Source organism: Phragmites australis, chromosome 18 (assembly GCF_958298935.1).
Source record: "Phragmites australis chromosome 18, lpPhrAust1.1, whole genome shotgun sequence".
Classification (NCBI taxonomy): Eukaryota; Viridiplantae; Streptophyta; class Magnoliopsida; order Poales; family Poaceae; genus Phragmites; species Phragmites australis.
The window spans coordinates 14,082,959-14,099,767 of NC_084938.1; the positions used below are offsets into that span (position 1 = coordinate 14,082,959).

Genomic DNA, 16,809 nt, shown 5'->3' on the forward strand with positions numbered 1-16,809 from the left:
ATAAAAGAAGACTATAAAATTAGGTTTACCAATTTTGAGCGTCTCAATATTTACTTATAAATTTATCAATATTTAATATATTAATTAATTATAAAGAAAACAGTGGTACTTTCATGCATGCACATAATTTTAACATGTAGACAACAGTAATACGAACTTAATTAAATTTGTTTCATATTTTTTTGAGTTTAAGGTATTTGCCTATACATTTTAGATTATTTCAGCCAATTTATCAATATAACTATTATTACTTTCACTATTTTTCTGAATTTAAAAAATATACGTACATACGTATATATATATATACACGTACACATATATACTCATATGTATACACACATACATAAGACCTACTAAACAGTAACTATAATAACTCCACTCCCTTAAATTGCTCCAAACATTAACCTTTAAATAGCAACAACAGCCAACGCCGGATTATAGACAATCGGACAACCTGTCCTTCCTCCGTTCCTTACCTTCTCCCCTCCCTCCCTCCCACCCTGCAAGCTATCGGCAGCCTCTTCTCCGTCATTTCCTCTCTGGGTTTTAGCCGGAGGCGGGAAGGAAGGATCCGAGCGGGATCATCGCTGGTGTCTCGGCGGTGTCCAAAGATCCGGCGCTGAATTTACCCCAGAGGTGATTTGTTTCTCTTCTTTCTGGCTGTGGCCTTATCTTTCTTTCTTTTCCTTTGTTGGTGTGTGCATATGTTTTCTTTTCAGCAACTGGGATGGGAATCGTCCCATTCGATGGTTCCTTTAAAGGTATCTATTTGGTTTGTGGTGAATTTGTCATCGAGCGGTGTGTCTGCTTTGATTATTTCTTGTCCGTGGTTGCCTTGTGGATGAAAACCTCCTTCTGAATCGCGTGAAGGGCCAATCGTTGTTCTGTTTCCCCCAATCTGTTAGGCACTTAGACCTCATTTCGCGGCCCGAGTCTTTGCAGACCTGAATTCTGAATCGTTTCCATGGTCAATCCGGCAGCCTGTTCGATCATCGGAGGATTGAGTAAGGAATGTGATACTGACATATCGTTGGTTGTTGGTTAGTGGATCTTTGTTTCTCCACATCTAGTTGCAGAGGTAGCGATTTCTTTTCCTTGCAAATTCTGGAAGGTTGGATACTTCGTTCTTCAAGTGTTAGGAATCATTGAAAGAAACTATATTTTTTATGAACCGCAATGTCAGCCTTATGCAATATAAGAATTAGCACATTAGAAGCGAATATGTTCTGGTGCGACTCACGGCATTTTGCTTGCGAACTGCTGGTCATATTAACCCAGAATAATTAGTCTTTTTGGTCAGTCTAGAAAAGCTTTTTGGTCAGAAAAAGCACTTGAAATCTTGAATTCGGTAGCGGTATTAGACACTTCATGTCCTCACTTCCTGAGATGACTGGTTGACCTGATAACCTCTACCCTGGTACCAGAGCAATGCAAGTCATCTTGGCTGAAATTTAGTCCATATTTAAAACTGTTCTTCTAGCTTCAAACAGCCAGTTGTAAAATTTCGTCAAGGTCACGCATACGCGTACTGCTCGTCAGTGGTTAGCATCATTAGCATGATTTAATCTCTCTGAGCAATTGCTGCGATTATCTCGGGCTTGGTCAAAAGCTGCTTGTTGACCATACTCCTTTTCTGCAACTGCAACCTGTGCGGCAGACTGCACACGGCTTCTTGTGACTTGTGAGTAGTGGGAGACACTAGTGTTTGTTTGCGTTTACTGTCTGATTGTTCTTTCGTGGAAATTAAGCACCGGTAAACAATGCTACCAAAGTCTTGTTAAGTAGGCACGTTTTGAGACCATTTAATTATTTCTTGGTACTAAATCTTCTTTTATTCCCTATTTCTAGTTGTTTTTTTTGGGGGGGTCATGGACACCTTCACCCGCGAACACCTTGTCAAAATTACATTTTTGACCTTTTCAATGCTGACAGTTTTGTTGTTCTTTAATGGGAAATTCCGTTTGTCTGCAATGCCCTGGTAACTGCAAATCAAATGCAGTGCCTTGAAAGCTCTCACCCCCCCGCCCCAAATTTTTACTAGAGAGACCATTTAGCATTGCCTCAGCTTGTTTTGGACCAAAAAAGTCTTCTACTTGCAAAGAAAAATGGATGCTTGTTTTGCACTCTGAAGTCTGGCTGTCATATTCTCATTATCCTTTGCTCAATCTCTACTCCATTCCAGGGCTATATGTGCCAATGAAGCGAGAATATAATCTTTGGTAGCCGCCAGTTGTTGATCTCTTTACAGAACTACACCTGCAAAATCATTCTTCTGTCTCCTGCAAAATGTCAGGTATAATATAGATTTCCTATTTTATACATATACTTGTGGAGTATGGCAGCTACTGTTCATTCGTTTTGCTGATTTGCATTCTCACGTTCTTTATGAAGCGCGACACCAGTCGGCGAGCATGGAAGTGCTGTTCACATTCGATGAGAGGAAAGAACGGAGGTCAGATGTGGAGAATTCGGAGGATGAGAGGAGGAGGCTATCCATCGGGTCATTGAAGAAGAAGGCACTGAATGCGTCAAACAAGCTCACGCATTCACTCAAGAAGCGGGGGAAGAGAAAGGTGGAGCATCGGGCCTCTTCCTTCACAATCGAAGATATCAGAGATGAGGCAGAGGAGCGTGCTGTCTTTACCTTCCAGCAGGAGCTTTTGAACAGGAACTTGCTACCTGACAAGCATAATGATTATCACTTGTTGCTGAGGTTGGTGTCCTATGAAAACTTCCATAGTTCTTTCACATTTTATTTGCAGTATCTTCCTAAAAAAATGTACTTCCTCAAAAAAAAAAATCCATTATAAGTCTGACAATTCAATTTCCACATTCTTGTTGAATCTCTGTAGGTTTTTGAAGGCTCGGAAATTTGACACAGAGAAATCAATTCAAATGTGGGCTGAAATGATCCAGTGGAGAAAGGAGTTCGGGGTGGATACAATTCTAGAAGTAAGGCTCATGCTACTGGGGTAGTTGATATGATAACATATGACCATATAGTTCAGGCTGAGATTTCCTATTTGTTCATTGGCAGTTTAGTCTTAGTGTAGGAAATGTCATTTACCATATTAAAATAGCCATTCTTAAGGTACATAGTGATAAATGGTAGTATGTTTTTATTTGCATAGCTGTGAGCTACATAGCTGTGTCTCTGAGCTCAAATATGTTTGATATTTACCATTTGCTACTTAATCTTTCAGGACTTCAATTTTGAAGAGCTAGATGAGGTGCTGTGCTATTATCCTCAGGGCTACCACGGAGTTGACAGGCAGGGAAGACCAGTATACATTGAGAGATTAGGGAAAGTGGAACCAAACAAACTGATGCACATTACTACAGTTGACCGCTACATGAAGTATCATGTGCAAGAATTTGAGAAAGCCTTCAGGGACAGGTTTCCGGCATGCTCTATTGCAGCGAAAAGGCATATTGATTCTACAACCACTATACTAGATGTCGATGGTGTGGTATGATTATTCTTCTCATATTTAAAGGATTTTATCTTGAAGTGGAAGATTAGCTTAGTTAACTTTTAGTTTGCAACCAAACATGGTGTGAGTAAAGACTACATTCCTGCAATATTTCCGCTGTTGATCTTGAATCATGTTGCAGGGTCTCAAGAACTTCAGTAAAACAGCAAGAGATATGCTAAGTAGAATGCAGAAGATTGACAGTGACTATTATCCTGAGGTATGCATCCTTTTGCTGCTTCTCTTGATCAATACTTGGTGTCAGATTGGGTAACACTTTACTCGTATGCTCAGACACTGCATCAGATGTTTGTTGTGAACGCCGGTAGTGGTTTCAAGCTACTCTGGAATTCGGTGAAAGGCTTTCTTGATCCTAAAACTGCCTCAAAGATACATGTGAGCATAAATGATCTCTGGAGCTATTTCTTTTCCTGCTTTTGTCCAAATAAGTGCTATAGATTTTCATGGAGCCTCAATTTTGTAGGTTTTGGGAACAAAGTTTCAAAACAAACTTCTTGAAGTAATTGATGCAAGGTATGCTTTCAATCCATAGCCATATAAGCATAATTTCTTGATCACAATGATTATGTCACAATAGGTTGTATTGACTGAGCTTCTTTTGCTATTTATAGCCAACTTCCTGATTTTTTGGGGGGGACATGCACTTGTGCTGCTGAGGGAGGATGTCTCAAGTCCAACAAAGGCCCATGGAATGATCCAAATATTATGAAGGTAACTTACATTGATTTCTTTCTCATACATAATGATTTAAGGTAGTTTTGATATGGAAAAATTTATAATATATACTATCTTCCATACATTTTGTGCTGGACAAACATAGTTAGAATTTAGATGGATTTTTTTCTTTGAAACAAAGAGTTTATTTGTAATATAATATTTAGGAACATTTCACTTTATATGCTGTTCGTGTATACAAATCTCTCTTTAGATTTCATGTGAACATAAATTTGTGCAATGCATGTTGTGATTCTCAACTAAACATACCATTAGATTGAATATCCTCTGTCTAGTTTAATGAAGGTCTTTGCAAAGATCTTTTTATTTTTGTGGTGTCTTCAGTACAATACTACCATTGTCTTTGATACATGTTAATAGCTTTTCCAAGCCCAAACTGACAATCGTTGTACTTCCGATGGATGCTTGTAGCTTGCACATAACAAGGAAGCAAAATTTGCAAGACATACCAGACGCTTATCTGAGATTGAGCAAAGGAGGAGTTCTTTTGCTAGGCTACATCCTTTGAAGGCATGTTCTGCACTCTCAACCACTAATACTATCATGTTGTTTTGGTAAATGATAGTATAAGTGGTTAATAGCTTTTCCAAACCCTTATGCTCCATCAATCACATTTGTTTTGGCAACTCATTACAATTATTTTCCCTTTTTTTCTTTCGAATGACAGGGTACAAACAGTGACACGTCAACGGTTGAGTCAGGATCTGACATTGACGATCTTGGTTCTCCTATAATGAGAAACACAGTGGAGAGAAGCACACTGGGATGTAGTAGATTAGCTCCAGTTCGTGAAGAAGTGAGATTTTTAGTTCCAACAATTTAGTTTAACCTTGTCCTAATGAAAATGTTTTTCGTCTTTGTACTGAAGCTTATGTTTTATATAGATGCAGATGAGAGTACGAGACTCTGCAGCTTATTACAGTTGCGACGATCACTTTGTTATGGTGGACAAAACGGTTGATTATGGTCGAGGAGGACCATTGTCAGATAAAAGCAGTGCTTCAGACGTAAAAGCTCAAGCTCACCCTTTGAGCACTGGCACAGCACCACACATGCCAGGTACGTACTTACTGTCTCCTGAAAGACAATTTCTGTAATACAAAAAACCGGCAATTTGTTCTTTTCACTGAAATCTTCGTTCACCTTCTTAATTCATAGAAAAATGATCCCTATCGTTTGATTCTTAGACTGATACAGTGCAAATAGTGAGGAAGAGTATATCTAACATGCTAGCTTTACTTTTCATGTCATGGTACGCTTTTATGTAAAAGTAGAAAAAGACCAGAACAGCCAGCTAAACAACTATGGTGGTTGCAGAGCCATCATTAGACCATGTTTACCTAGGATAGCATGCTGTTTATCCCTATGCATAATAAATAATAAGCTGTTGTACTATTCTTTTGAGTTCATCCTAGAACTCTTCTTCACAGTATTTCTGCTCTATCTAGGTTCCTCTAGTAACAGACGAGGTACAGTAGTACCTATGGAGGTTTCGGAGGAAGGAAAATTCTATCGTTTTGTCAGATTACTGCTAGCCTTGATTGTCAAATTCTTCGCCTTCTTCCACATATTATATACTCAGCAGGAGACAGGGGTCAACAACCCATTACCTCCAGCTGAAACCGAGCCGATTTCTGACGATCATCCAGCAGTAGAGACTTTCAATGTGGACCACATCACTCCTGTCATAGAGCGCCTTCAGAGGCTTGAAGGGAAGGTTGATGAGCTTGGCAGCAGGCCCCCAGAGATTCCCCTGGAGAAAGAACGCTCCCTGTTGGAGTCATGGGATAGGATAAAATGTATTGAATCTGACCTAGAGCGAACAAAGAAGGTAAGCCTCCATTAAGTCTATGAGCTTATCACCATTTTAATGTTCATGAAAAGCATTAGGTCGACAAATTCATAAGAAGACAAACTTTGCAATTCCTGGCTAAATGTTGCATAGAATTTAGATTCTTAGACATGATACAAGCTGAAACTATAAGCAATCGAAATGTTGGAATGCAGCAAGCACAAGAAGATGATAGCATTGAAGACAACTTTTTTTTTGTGAATGACAAGGCACCTAAAATGTACTTGAAATAGAATTCTCATGTATCCTTGAGACATATTATTCAAGACGTACGGTACAAAGCTATTTGTATCTAAACTAATCTCAAGCGAAAATAAAAAAAAAATCCCCTTCTACTGGTCAGGTGCTGCAAGCTACAGTGATGAAGCAACTGGAAATTGCAGAGTCACTGGAGGAAGTTATTAGGTCAAAGCTACGTGTAAGATCAACTGCTCCACTTTCTCGTCTTTGAACTTGGATCGTCTTGTCATTACGTTATTTGTCTGACTATTTTACATTCTTTATGCAGAGACGAAGATTTTGTGCATAATAAACAATCATGGCTGCTGAAAAGGACGCCTTTCATCAAAGGGTTGAGACTCGAGACTCGAGAGTACATGTTGTGGCAAAGGTATGCATAAGACAGTCGATGATGCGTGAGCTGTAGCCCGTGCGTTTCGGATTGGCTCAAAGGACGGTCGCTACGCATAGCAAAAAAAAAAAAAAAAAAAAAATCGGTCCTCCTTTCATCTTCTCTCTTGTAACTCAAAGAGGCTTATCCATTTTTCTGTTGACAAAAGAGGATGTAGGATGGACGACAATATGGCTAGTAAAGGTAGTACAGATAGGTGGAAAATAGGTGGTACAGATAAGGCAGTATGCTTCTTGAGAATGTTGCAAACTTGCGCGTATGATATGGAAACGCATTTCTGTGTTCGTTGCCTAAGAGTTGTGCGATGTTGCAAACTTGTAGAAGTTATGGAAAATGCTCTCCATGAGAGATTAGAGAAGGCTAACTGTAAACATCAGAGATTAGTTTTGTTTTGCTTTTTTATTGAACTGATGGCAGGAGCTTAGAAAGGAGAAAGAGTTTAAGCTACAACACCAAATTACACTAGATACACATCACACCCATTCACACAAGCAACTGGTGACCTGGGACTCACCAGTGACAGCATATAATCAGTAAAGAGTACTTACCTACAACAAGCCAATGAAATCAAAAGGCGATGTCTAATGCTGATGATATGATTTGGTTGATTGGAGGTAACTAGCGGAGCTTATTAATTCATTGCTTGATTTGTTCGGTACATCACCCTCCTTTAAATTGACCCCAAGCTAACAAATAATCTAATCTAAACCGACTAACAAATTCTATCTCCAATTAAACCAACTAGCAATCTTATCTCCAACTAATGAATCTAACCGATCTAACTAAACTGATCTAACTAAATTGACAAACTCTATCTCTAACCGAAGATACTCTCCATAATAGCTGATATAACGAAAAGCCGTCGCTCTGCAATTTGAGGTTTCTGCTTGTCATAGTGGAGTAGCAGCTAACGCCTGTAACCATCAGAGCTCTTTAATATGCAGAAAGATGAAAACGTAAGAACAGAAAAAAAAAACACAGGTATGGAATGCCTTGTGTACTACTCAATCCTACTGGATGCATGCATCAGTGAGAGGTGTTCCATTCCTGATATTGGTCTTTCTTGAATCCCAGTTGTTTGTAGAGTTGTGCAATTGTAATTCCGGAGGCACCAGATATTGGCTCTTAGTACAAATTTATCAAGCTTCGGAAGAAACAATGGTAGCAGTACTGTGCTACTTGTTAGGAAAAGCATGTATTCAGTGTTATCCTGCGTCATGTAATCATGCAACAACTCATGATATTGGCTGGTCTTGAGTAGCTCGAGTCAGTTGTTGGTAGTTAGCTATGTTTAGGATTTGTTGTACATGTTTGTTGCGCTACTCACAGCTGGCCTATCAGGTTGTTGTGGCTTGTACTCATCGGCGCATTTTGTCGCCCCATATAAACATGTAGGCAACGCACGGTCAAGGTGCGACTACTTCCACCCAATTGCTTCCGCACCTCTGTCGACTTTCATGGTCATCAGAGCCTAGGAGCAGATCCAATGTCCGGCGGTTCCTCCTCATCTTCAGGATTCGCCATGAACTCCTTGATAGCCCATCCCATCTCAGAGAAGCTCGCCAAAAACAACCACGCAATGTGGAGAGCCCAGATCCTCATTGCTATTCCGATGCTCGACTTGAAGGCTACCTCACCGGCAAGGTTGTGAGCTTGTTGCTGAGATCGATGGCAAGGACGGTGACAAAACAGTCAAGATCACCAACCCTACCTACGAAGAGTGGCTAGCTTTGGATCAGCAGATCCTTAGCTTCCTCCTTGCATCCCTGTCAAGGGATGTCTTGTCCCAGATCGCGGCAAAGAAGACCGCGACGGAGGCCTGGCGCGCGATTGAAGCCATATTCATGTCCCGGACAAGAGCGCGTGCAGTGAACACATGCCTAGCCCTGTCCACCGCTCAAAAAGGCAATATGACGGTGGCTGAGTACGTGGGAAAGATGCATTCCCTCGGTGATGAGATGGCCGCAGCAGGACGACCTCTCGATGATGAAGAGCTGGTGGAGTACATTCTCACCAAGCTGGATTATGACAATAACTCCCTGGTGTCGGCTGTTTTGGCGAGGTTTGATCCGATCTCTGTTAGCGAGCTCTACTCCCAGATGCTTGCTTTTGAGACTCGGATGGATCTGATGGGCAACAACAACAAGCTCTACTACCAATCTGGCAAATCAGCGTGGGCGTGGACGCGCCGGGTGCATTAGACGAGGCAGCCATGGAGGAAGGGGCAACAATGTCCCTAGGCGTGGTCATGGCAACACCAACAACAATCCTCGCCAGGTGAACAATGGTCAGGCCTCACACTCCAACAACAGTGGCAACAGCGGCTCTGTAGATCGCACGATCTACCAAGTTTGCTTCAAGACCGACCATACAGCAGATAGATGCTGGCATAGGTATGAAGAAAATTATGTTCTTGATCCAAGACATGTTGTTGCTGCTGTCACAAGCTCCTATACCGTGGACACAAATTGGTACACGGATACAAGAGCTACTGACCATATAACAGGAGAATTGGAGAAGCTTTCCTTCCGTGACAAGTACAACGGTGGTGATCAGGTTCACACGGCAAATGGAGCAGGTATAGAAATTAGTCATGTTGGTAAATCTACTATTCATACCGAGCCGTGATCTTGATCTAAACAATATATTACATGTTCCACAAACTTCAAAGAATCTTATTTCCGTTCATCGTCTTGCCACAGATAACAATGTTTTTCTAGAATTTCATCCCAATTTCTTTTTGATAAAGGACCGGGACACGAGGAGCACACTTCTTAAAGGGAGATTCCACAAGGGGTCGTATCCTCTTCCATCTGCGCCACCATCTACAAAGCATGTTTTTGGAGTTAGTAGTAAACCTTCCTTCAATAAGTGGCATAGTCATCTCGGTCATCCTTCAGCTCCCATTGTTTAGAAGGTCATTAGTAGCTTTAATCTTCCTTGTCATAGTGAGTCTAATAAAAACTCTGTGTGTGATGCTTGCCAGCAAGCAAAGAGTCATCAATTGCCATATCCAAAGTCATCTAGTGTATCTAGTCATCCTTTGGAACTTGTTTTCTCTGATGTGTGGGGGCCTGCACCTGATTCTATTGGCAGATACAAGTACTATGTGAGTTTTATTGGTGATTTCAGAAAATTCACTTGGATTTATCTTTTGAAATTCAAGTCTGAAGTTTTTCAAAAATTTCATGAATTCCAAAGCCTTGTTGAACGGTTGTTTGATCGAAAAATTATTGCCATGCAAACGGATTGGGGTGGTGAGTATGAAAAACTCCATTCCTTCTTCACTAAAATTGGCATCTCGCACCATGTTTCATGCCCACATGCGCACCAGCAAATGGATCCACTGAGAGAAAACACAGACACATTGTGGAAGTTGGTCTTTCCCTCCTTGCTCAAGCTTCCCTGCCACTCAAATTTTGGGATGAAACTTTCCTTGCCGCTACCTTCCTCATCAACTGCACACCCAGCAAAGTTATATCATATGCTACACCCCTAGAACACATGTTCCAAGTTAAACTAGATTACTCATCCCTCCAAATATTTGGTTGCGCGTGCTGGCCCAATTTGTGCCCCTATAATCGTCACAAGCTTCAGTTTCACTCTAAGGAGTGTGTATTTCTTGGCTATAGTAATTTGCATAGGGGATTCAAGAGCCTTGATGTTGCAACATGCCGCATTTATGTTTCTCGGGATGTAGTCTTTGATGAAGGGGTATTTCTGTTTTCAAAGCTCCACCCTAATGTCGGAGCAAGATTAAGATCTGAAATCCTTCTCCTTCCTCCAACTTTATTTGCTTCTAGTCCAAATAGTTCTAGGGATGAATATGTAGCTGATCCGCTGACTAATATTCCTGAGCTTGAAGAAAATTCTACAGAAAATAATGGTGTGCAGGGTGATTTTCGAGGAGTATCTGATCTTGGCATGTCTACCGAAGCTAATGCGCCTGGGGTGTCTGGCGTTGAATCTACCCCGGGATTGGAGCCTGGACGTACACCGTCAAGGCGTGCTCCCGCTCCGACACCAGCCTCCCGACACGCTGAGGGAATAACGCGCCACAGTACTTAGAAGAAGCTCTAGGAGATAAAAATTGGAAGCATGCAATGGATGATAAAAAATAAGACTTGGCACCTGGTTCCACCTCAGAAAGGTAGAAACATAATAGACTGCAAATGGGTCAATAAGGTTAAGTGCAAAGCTGATGGGAGCTTAGATAGATATAAAGCTCATTTGGTTGCAAAAGGATTCAAACAAAGATATGGTATAGATTATGAAGATACCTTTAGCCTAGTTGTCAAGTCAGCCACTATTAGAATAGTTATGTCTCTAGTTGTTTCAAGGGGTTGGAGTCTCAGACAACTAGATGTCCAAAATGCTTTTCTACATGGTTTTCTAGAAGAATAAGTGTATATGAAGCAACCTCCGGGCTATGAAGATAGAACTAAACCGAATTATATATGCAAGTTAGATAAAGCTTTATATGGGCTGAAACAAGCTCCAAGGGCATAGTATTCTCGATTAAGTGTCAAGTTGCGGAGTCTTGGGTTTACTCTTTCAAAGGCAGGCACATCTCTGTTCTTCTTTAATAAGGGCGGTGTTACCATATTTGTGTTGATCTATGTTGATGACATAATTATTGCTAGTTCAACTCATGATGCCACCCAAGCTCTGTTGCGCCAACTTAATCAAGAATTTGCTCTTAACGATTTAGGAGAGCTTCATTATTTATTGGGAATAGAAGTAACCAAAGTTCGTGACGGTATAGTCTTAACTCAAGAAAAGTATGCCTCAGATCTATTGAAGCAGGTAGGCATGTCAGATTGTAAGTCCATGACCACACCACTAGCAGTGAATGAGAAGTTGTCCGCATCTGAAGGAACTCCTTTGGTAGCAAATGACGCAACACAATATAGAAGTATAGTTGGTGCACTTCAGTATTTAACTCTTACAAGACCTAACATTGCATTTCTAGTTAATAAGGTATGTCAGTTCTCGCATGCTACTACAGTGGTTCATTGGGCAGCTGTTAAGAGAATCTTGAGGTACTTAAAACAGTCGACCAAGATTGGGCTCAAGATTGGATAGTCTAGTTCTCTTCTAGTCAGTGGGTTTTGAGATGCAGATTGGGTTGGTTGCCTTGATGACAGAAGGTCTACTGGTGGCTTTGCAGTATTCTTGGGTTCCAATCTAGTTTCTTGGAGTTCTCGTAAGCAACCAGCGGTGTCAAGATCAAGTACATAAGTTGAATATAAGGCTGTAGCCAATGCAACTGCAGAAATAATGTGGATTCAAACACTTTTACAGGAGCTTGGTGTTGAGTGTCCACGGGCTGCTAAGCTATGGTGTGATAATATTGGAGCTAAGTATCTTTCTACAAATCCTTTCTTTCATGCTCGTACTAAACACATCGAAATTGATTATCATTTTGTACGGGAACGAGTGTCAAGGAAATTATTGGACATTGACTTTGTTCCTTTAGGACATCAGATTGCAGATGGCTTTACCAAGGCGCTTCCTACACGGCAGCTGGAGAATTTCAAGCACAATCTCAACCTAGCACGGTTGTGATTGAAGGGGACTGTTAGGAAAAGCATGTATTCAGTGTGATCCTGCGTCATGTAATCATGCAACAACTCATGATATTGGTCTATCTTGAGTAACTCGAGTCAGTTGTTGGTAGTTAGCTGTGTTTAGGATCTGTTGTACATGTTTGTTGCGCTACTCACGGCTGGCCTATCAGGTTGTTGTGGCTTATACTCATCGGCGCGTTTCGTCGCCCCATATAAACACGTAGGCAGCGCACGGTCAAGGTGCGAAATGATAATGCCACAGACATGCATTCAGTTTCTTAACCAAGGAGTTCAGGATAACTGTACGTACAGTGAACATGTATGTACTTCTATTCTCTCCTGATTTGACCTCTCGGCAATTTACAATCGGAGCAAATTTGTTGACTCCCCATTTTGTTTTTTTTAAACAAGCACTCCCTATATAAGATCTTTTCGAATTTTTACGCTATCAGGTCTAGCTTTGTTTTGAGTGTTCAATGGAAATGTTTGTGCCGTCACATCCAAAATTCATCTCTCGGAGTCACTAGGGGCTGCGCAAAATTTCAATTCCATATTTTGCGGGTCCAAAGTTCATTAATTCTCCTGTAAATGAGGAAAAAAATGGCTAAATTACTCATTAGGTTTTTTTATTCTGTCTTCGACTCTGCGACGTGCCGACGCCCGCTGGATGCAGCCGAGTAGCCGACATCGCCACGCGAGACGCGACGCGCCCACGCCGCCACGCGGTGACGCCTGTCGCCTGAGGCCTGACACCCAGTCGCCCACGCAGTGACTCCATGACTGCGAGTCTGCGACGCGCCGAGTGCCGACTGCCGACGCCCACCGCCCACAGCTGCGACGCGCCAACTGCCGACTGCCGATGCCCACCGCCCACCGCCCACACCAACGCGGCGACGCCCGAGTTCCCGTCTTCCCGACTGCCTGAGTCTCGATGCTGAGTCGCTAAGGCCTGAGACGCTGAGACGCCACACGTGACACGCAGGGCCAGTCCGTCGACTCGTCGTAGAACCGGACTGCCGGAGCCGCACTGTGGTGGTGAGTGGTGGTGACCGGTGAATGCGATAGTCCTTTTGTCCGTGATTAATTCTCAAAGTATGCATATCAATTGTTAATTTGATTTAATTTCCAGCGGGAAGACGGCAAGACGCCGAGACGGTGGCTCGTCTAGTCGTCTTAGTTGACGAGTTGGTGATTGGGGACAACGGTGAGACAGCAACTTGACCTAATCGTTGAGATAATAACTCGTCTTAATCGTCTATTTGGTGATCCTTGTAGTCTTTCAACCACTAATGTATTTTCTTTTTAATTTTTAGCATGTTCTTGAATTATGTCTTCTAGAAAGTATGCATCTGGCAGCGAAAAAAGGAAAAAAAAGAAAAGAAAACGAGTAGATGAGTTGGTGGAATCACAAAAGGGAGCCATTGACAAATTTTTTAAGAGTAATACGAGCAGTTCAAAGAACCCGGATGAGTTGGCGATAGCTATTATGGAGGAACAACCTAATGAGAATTCAGAAGACCAATGCCCTACAGAAGAAAATATTGATACCAATGGGGATGATAACAATGTGAGTGATCATGAGCATATATTTAATTCATCTGCTAGTGTTGATGAACAACCGTTTTTTTCTATGGATATCTATGATCCACGAAATTAGGGTAATCTTGATAGCAAAGCTAGAGATGTATTAGTTGAGAAGGGACCTATAAGAGAAGAAAATCTTAAATTCCCTTTAGATGGTAACTCAAGGCATTTTTCGTATACTCATTATTCTAGAACAATGAGCAATGGAGAGGTACATGACAGAAAATGGTTGGTTTATTCTAAGCACGTTGACAAAGTGTTTTGCTTCTGTTGTAAGATTTTCAAATCTAACAATAGCAAGAGTTCATTAGGAGATAATGGATTTAGAGATTGGAGGCATCTCAGCAAAAGGCTCAAAGAACATGAAACTAGTGTGGAGCATATTACTAGCATGAGGTCTTGGAATGAATTAAGTACTAGATTGAGCAAAAATGAAACAATTGACAAAGATTTCCAACAGGAAATCACAAAGGAGGAAGAAAGGATGAAGCAAGTTTTGTTTCAAATAGTTGCCATTGTTAAATATCTTGGTAAAAGAAATTTGGCTTTTAGAGGATCTAGTGAGAAGCTTTACAATGATACCAATGGTAATTTCTTAGCTTGTGTTGAGATGATTGTAGAATTTGATTTGGTAATGCAAGACCACCTTAGGCGCATTCAAAACAATGAAATTCATTATCATTATCTCAGTCACAAAATTCAGAATGAGTTGATTTCTCTTTTGGCTTCCAATGTTATAAATATTATCTTAAAGATTGTCAAAGAAGCCAAATATTTCTCCATTATCCTTGACTGTACCCCTGATGTGAGTCATGAAGAACAAATGACTTAGATAGTTCGATGTGTTAATATGTCTAAGAGGAAAACAAAAATTAAGGAGTACTTTCTTGGGTTTTTAAAGGTGGATGACACATCTGGTTTGGGGTTTTTAATGTATTGCTTGGGTCTATGAAGTCATTTGGTCTTAATATTGGTGATATAAGGGGTCAAGGTTATGACAATGGTTCAAATATGAAAGGAAAACAACAGGGGGTACAAATTTTTTTGCTTGATATCAATCCAAGAGCTTTGTATATGCCATGTGCTTGCCACAGTCTTAATCTCACTCTTTGTGATATGGTAAAATCATGTGTTAAAACTATTTCATTTTTCGGAATTGTGCAACGAATATATGTATTATTTTCTGGTTCTACCAAAAGATGAAAAATATTACTTGACCATGTTCCAAGTTTAACTGTGAAATCATTGAGCAATACCCATTGGGAGAGTCGAAACAACAGTGTTAAAGCAATTAGATATCAAGCTTCTCATCTAAGGTCAGCTTTGTCTGAGTTACATCAAGCTTGTGATACCGAACCCAAGGACAAGAGTGATGCAAAAAATTTATTCGATGTTCTTGGTAATTTTGAGTTTATACTTGGCATGGTTATTTGGTATGATATTTTATTTGCTGTAAATACTGTAAGTAAGAAGTTGCAATCATCATCCATATGCATCGACTCTGCCATGCACCAAATTGAAGGTATGGTTCAATACTTTGACAAGTACAGAAATGAAGGGTATGCATCTAGTTTGAACATTGCCAAAGACCTTGCATCTGAAATGGGTGTTGAGCCATCGTTTCCAGTAAAACGTCGAGCTCTTAAGAAGAAACAATTTGATGAAATTGATTGCAATGAAGAAATACTGCAAGCCGAGAAGGCATTTGAAGTTAATTACTTTTTGGTCATAGTTGATATGGCAGCAACTTCATTGAAAAATAGATTTGAAGAACTCCAAGTGTTCAAGGTATATTCGGGTTTTTACTGAGTTCAAACGCCTTGAAGTCATTGAATAATATTGAACTAACAGATTGCTGCACTAAATTTGCAAAAACTTTCTATCTGCATGGTTCATCTGATGTGGAGTTAAATGATCTAATATTTGAATTAAAGGTTATGCAATTGACTTTGCCGGATAGAACAATGTCTGCTATGGAGGTTTTTGAATTTGTTAGAGAAGTGGACTGTTATCCTAATATTTCTATTGCTTATCGAATCTTATTTACTGTACCTGTGACTGTGGCATCGGCTGAAAGAAGCTTTTCAAAGTTGAAGTTATTGAAGAACTATTTGAGGTCAGTAATGTCTCAAGAAAGGCTAACTGGTTTGGCGACCTTATGCATTGAGAAAAATTTACTAGATGAGATTGATATTGATACCATTATTAGTGACTTCGCTTCTGTAAATGTTAGAAGAAATTGTTTCAGATGATCTCCACAGGTAAAGTTACAATCATATGCAATTTTACTTTGTAAGCTTAGCTACATTCATTGTGTCTAACATGTATAATCATATTCTTATATTTGTTTTAGATTTATGATAAGCTGGCTTCTGTTTTCAAGTTGGGTGATAGAGTTGTGATTGCTAATTTTGGTGCTGATAAATACAGAGACTTGACTGAGAAGTATGTCTTTATTTTACCCTATCATATAGTCATATGTCTCGTCTATATCTTGTTTTCTCTGTTTATGCTATTGTCTACTGGAGCATGCTATTTTTTCCATATGATACATACAACTACTATTTGTTTGATATAAAAAAATAATACTATTACTTTGAGCCACCGTGGTATGTAAATATTTTAAAATTTATATTTAATAGGGTCTAATTTTTAATCTCGCTTCAAACTATTAAAATATCAGAACTGACCCTGTGCTTGTCATGGTATGAGAACAAGGCTAGAGGCCTAATCTTATATCTGCCCAACAAAATTTCAGGACTAAGGGATAAGCTCACCACTGCAAGGCAAGAGGTCACCACATTCACTCATTAAACAACCCAAATACAGTCTCACAGCGTCTGATAATCCCATCCATCCTAACGCAGCCAAGCAATCAACATCTCAGCCAAAACCGAAAAGCAAAGCCCATTTGTATTGCCAGACTGGTCTAGGCCCCAACCA

At 40.4% G+C, this 16,809-nt stretch overlaps 1 protein-coding gene and 1 non-coding gene across 4 annotated transcripts; both read left to right on the forward strand.

Moving 5' to 3' along the window:
- Positions 1 to 450: 450 nt before the first annotated feature.
- On the forward strand, positions 451 to 7,006 carry LOC133898897 (phosphatidylinositol/phosphatidylcholine transfer protein SFH13-like). Of its 3 annotated transcripts, none has more exons than XM_062339705.1 (15): positions 451 to 636; positions 2,183 to 2,293; positions 2,392 to 2,713; positions 2,853 to 2,952; positions 3,204 to 3,470; positions 3,616 to 3,693; positions 3,768 to 3,869; positions 3,958 to 4,007; positions 4,106 to 4,205; positions 4,641 to 4,739; positions 4,897 to 5,025; positions 5,120 to 5,288; positions 5,678 to 6,060; positions 6,425 to 6,499; positions 6,590 to 7,006. In XM_062339705.1, exons 2-15 carry the CDS (start codon positions 2,287 to 2,289, stop codon positions 6,608 to 6,610), a joined length of 1,902 nt encoding a protein of 633 aa, XP_062195689.1. In that variant the 5' UTR covers positions 451 to 636; positions 2,183 to 2,286; the 3' UTR covers positions 6,611 to 7,006. The 3 variants fall into 3 exon arrangements, with proteins under 3 accessions (XP_062195689.1, XP_062195690.1, XP_062195688.1); XM_062339706.1 differs by having other exon boundaries at positions 2,403 to 2,713; positions 5,114 to 5,288; XM_062339704.1 differs by having other exon boundaries at positions 452 to 636; positions 5,114 to 5,288.
- A 1,682-nt stretch (positions 7,007 to 8,688) lies between these two features.
- On the forward strand, positions 8,689 to 8,827 carry LOC133899839 (small nucleolar RNA Z247). Its single transcript, XR_009906447.1, has one exon. It is a non-coding gene; the product is annotated as a small nucleolar RNA Z247 (small nucleolar RNA).
- The last annotated feature ends 7,982 nt before the right edge of the window (positions 8,828 to 16,809 follow it).

Excerpts from the sequence above, each read along its gene's own strand:
- LOC133898897 (XM_062339704.1), top strand. Across the intron at positions 2,953-3,203 it reads GGGTGGATACAATTCTAGAA|GACTTCAATTTTGAAGAGCT; the intron begins GTAAGGCTCATG and ends TTAATCTTTCAG. Across the intron at positions 3,870-3,957 it reads AAACTGCCTCAAAGATACAT|GTTTTGGGAACAAAGTTTCA; the intron begins GTGAGCATAAAT and ends TCAATTTTGTAG.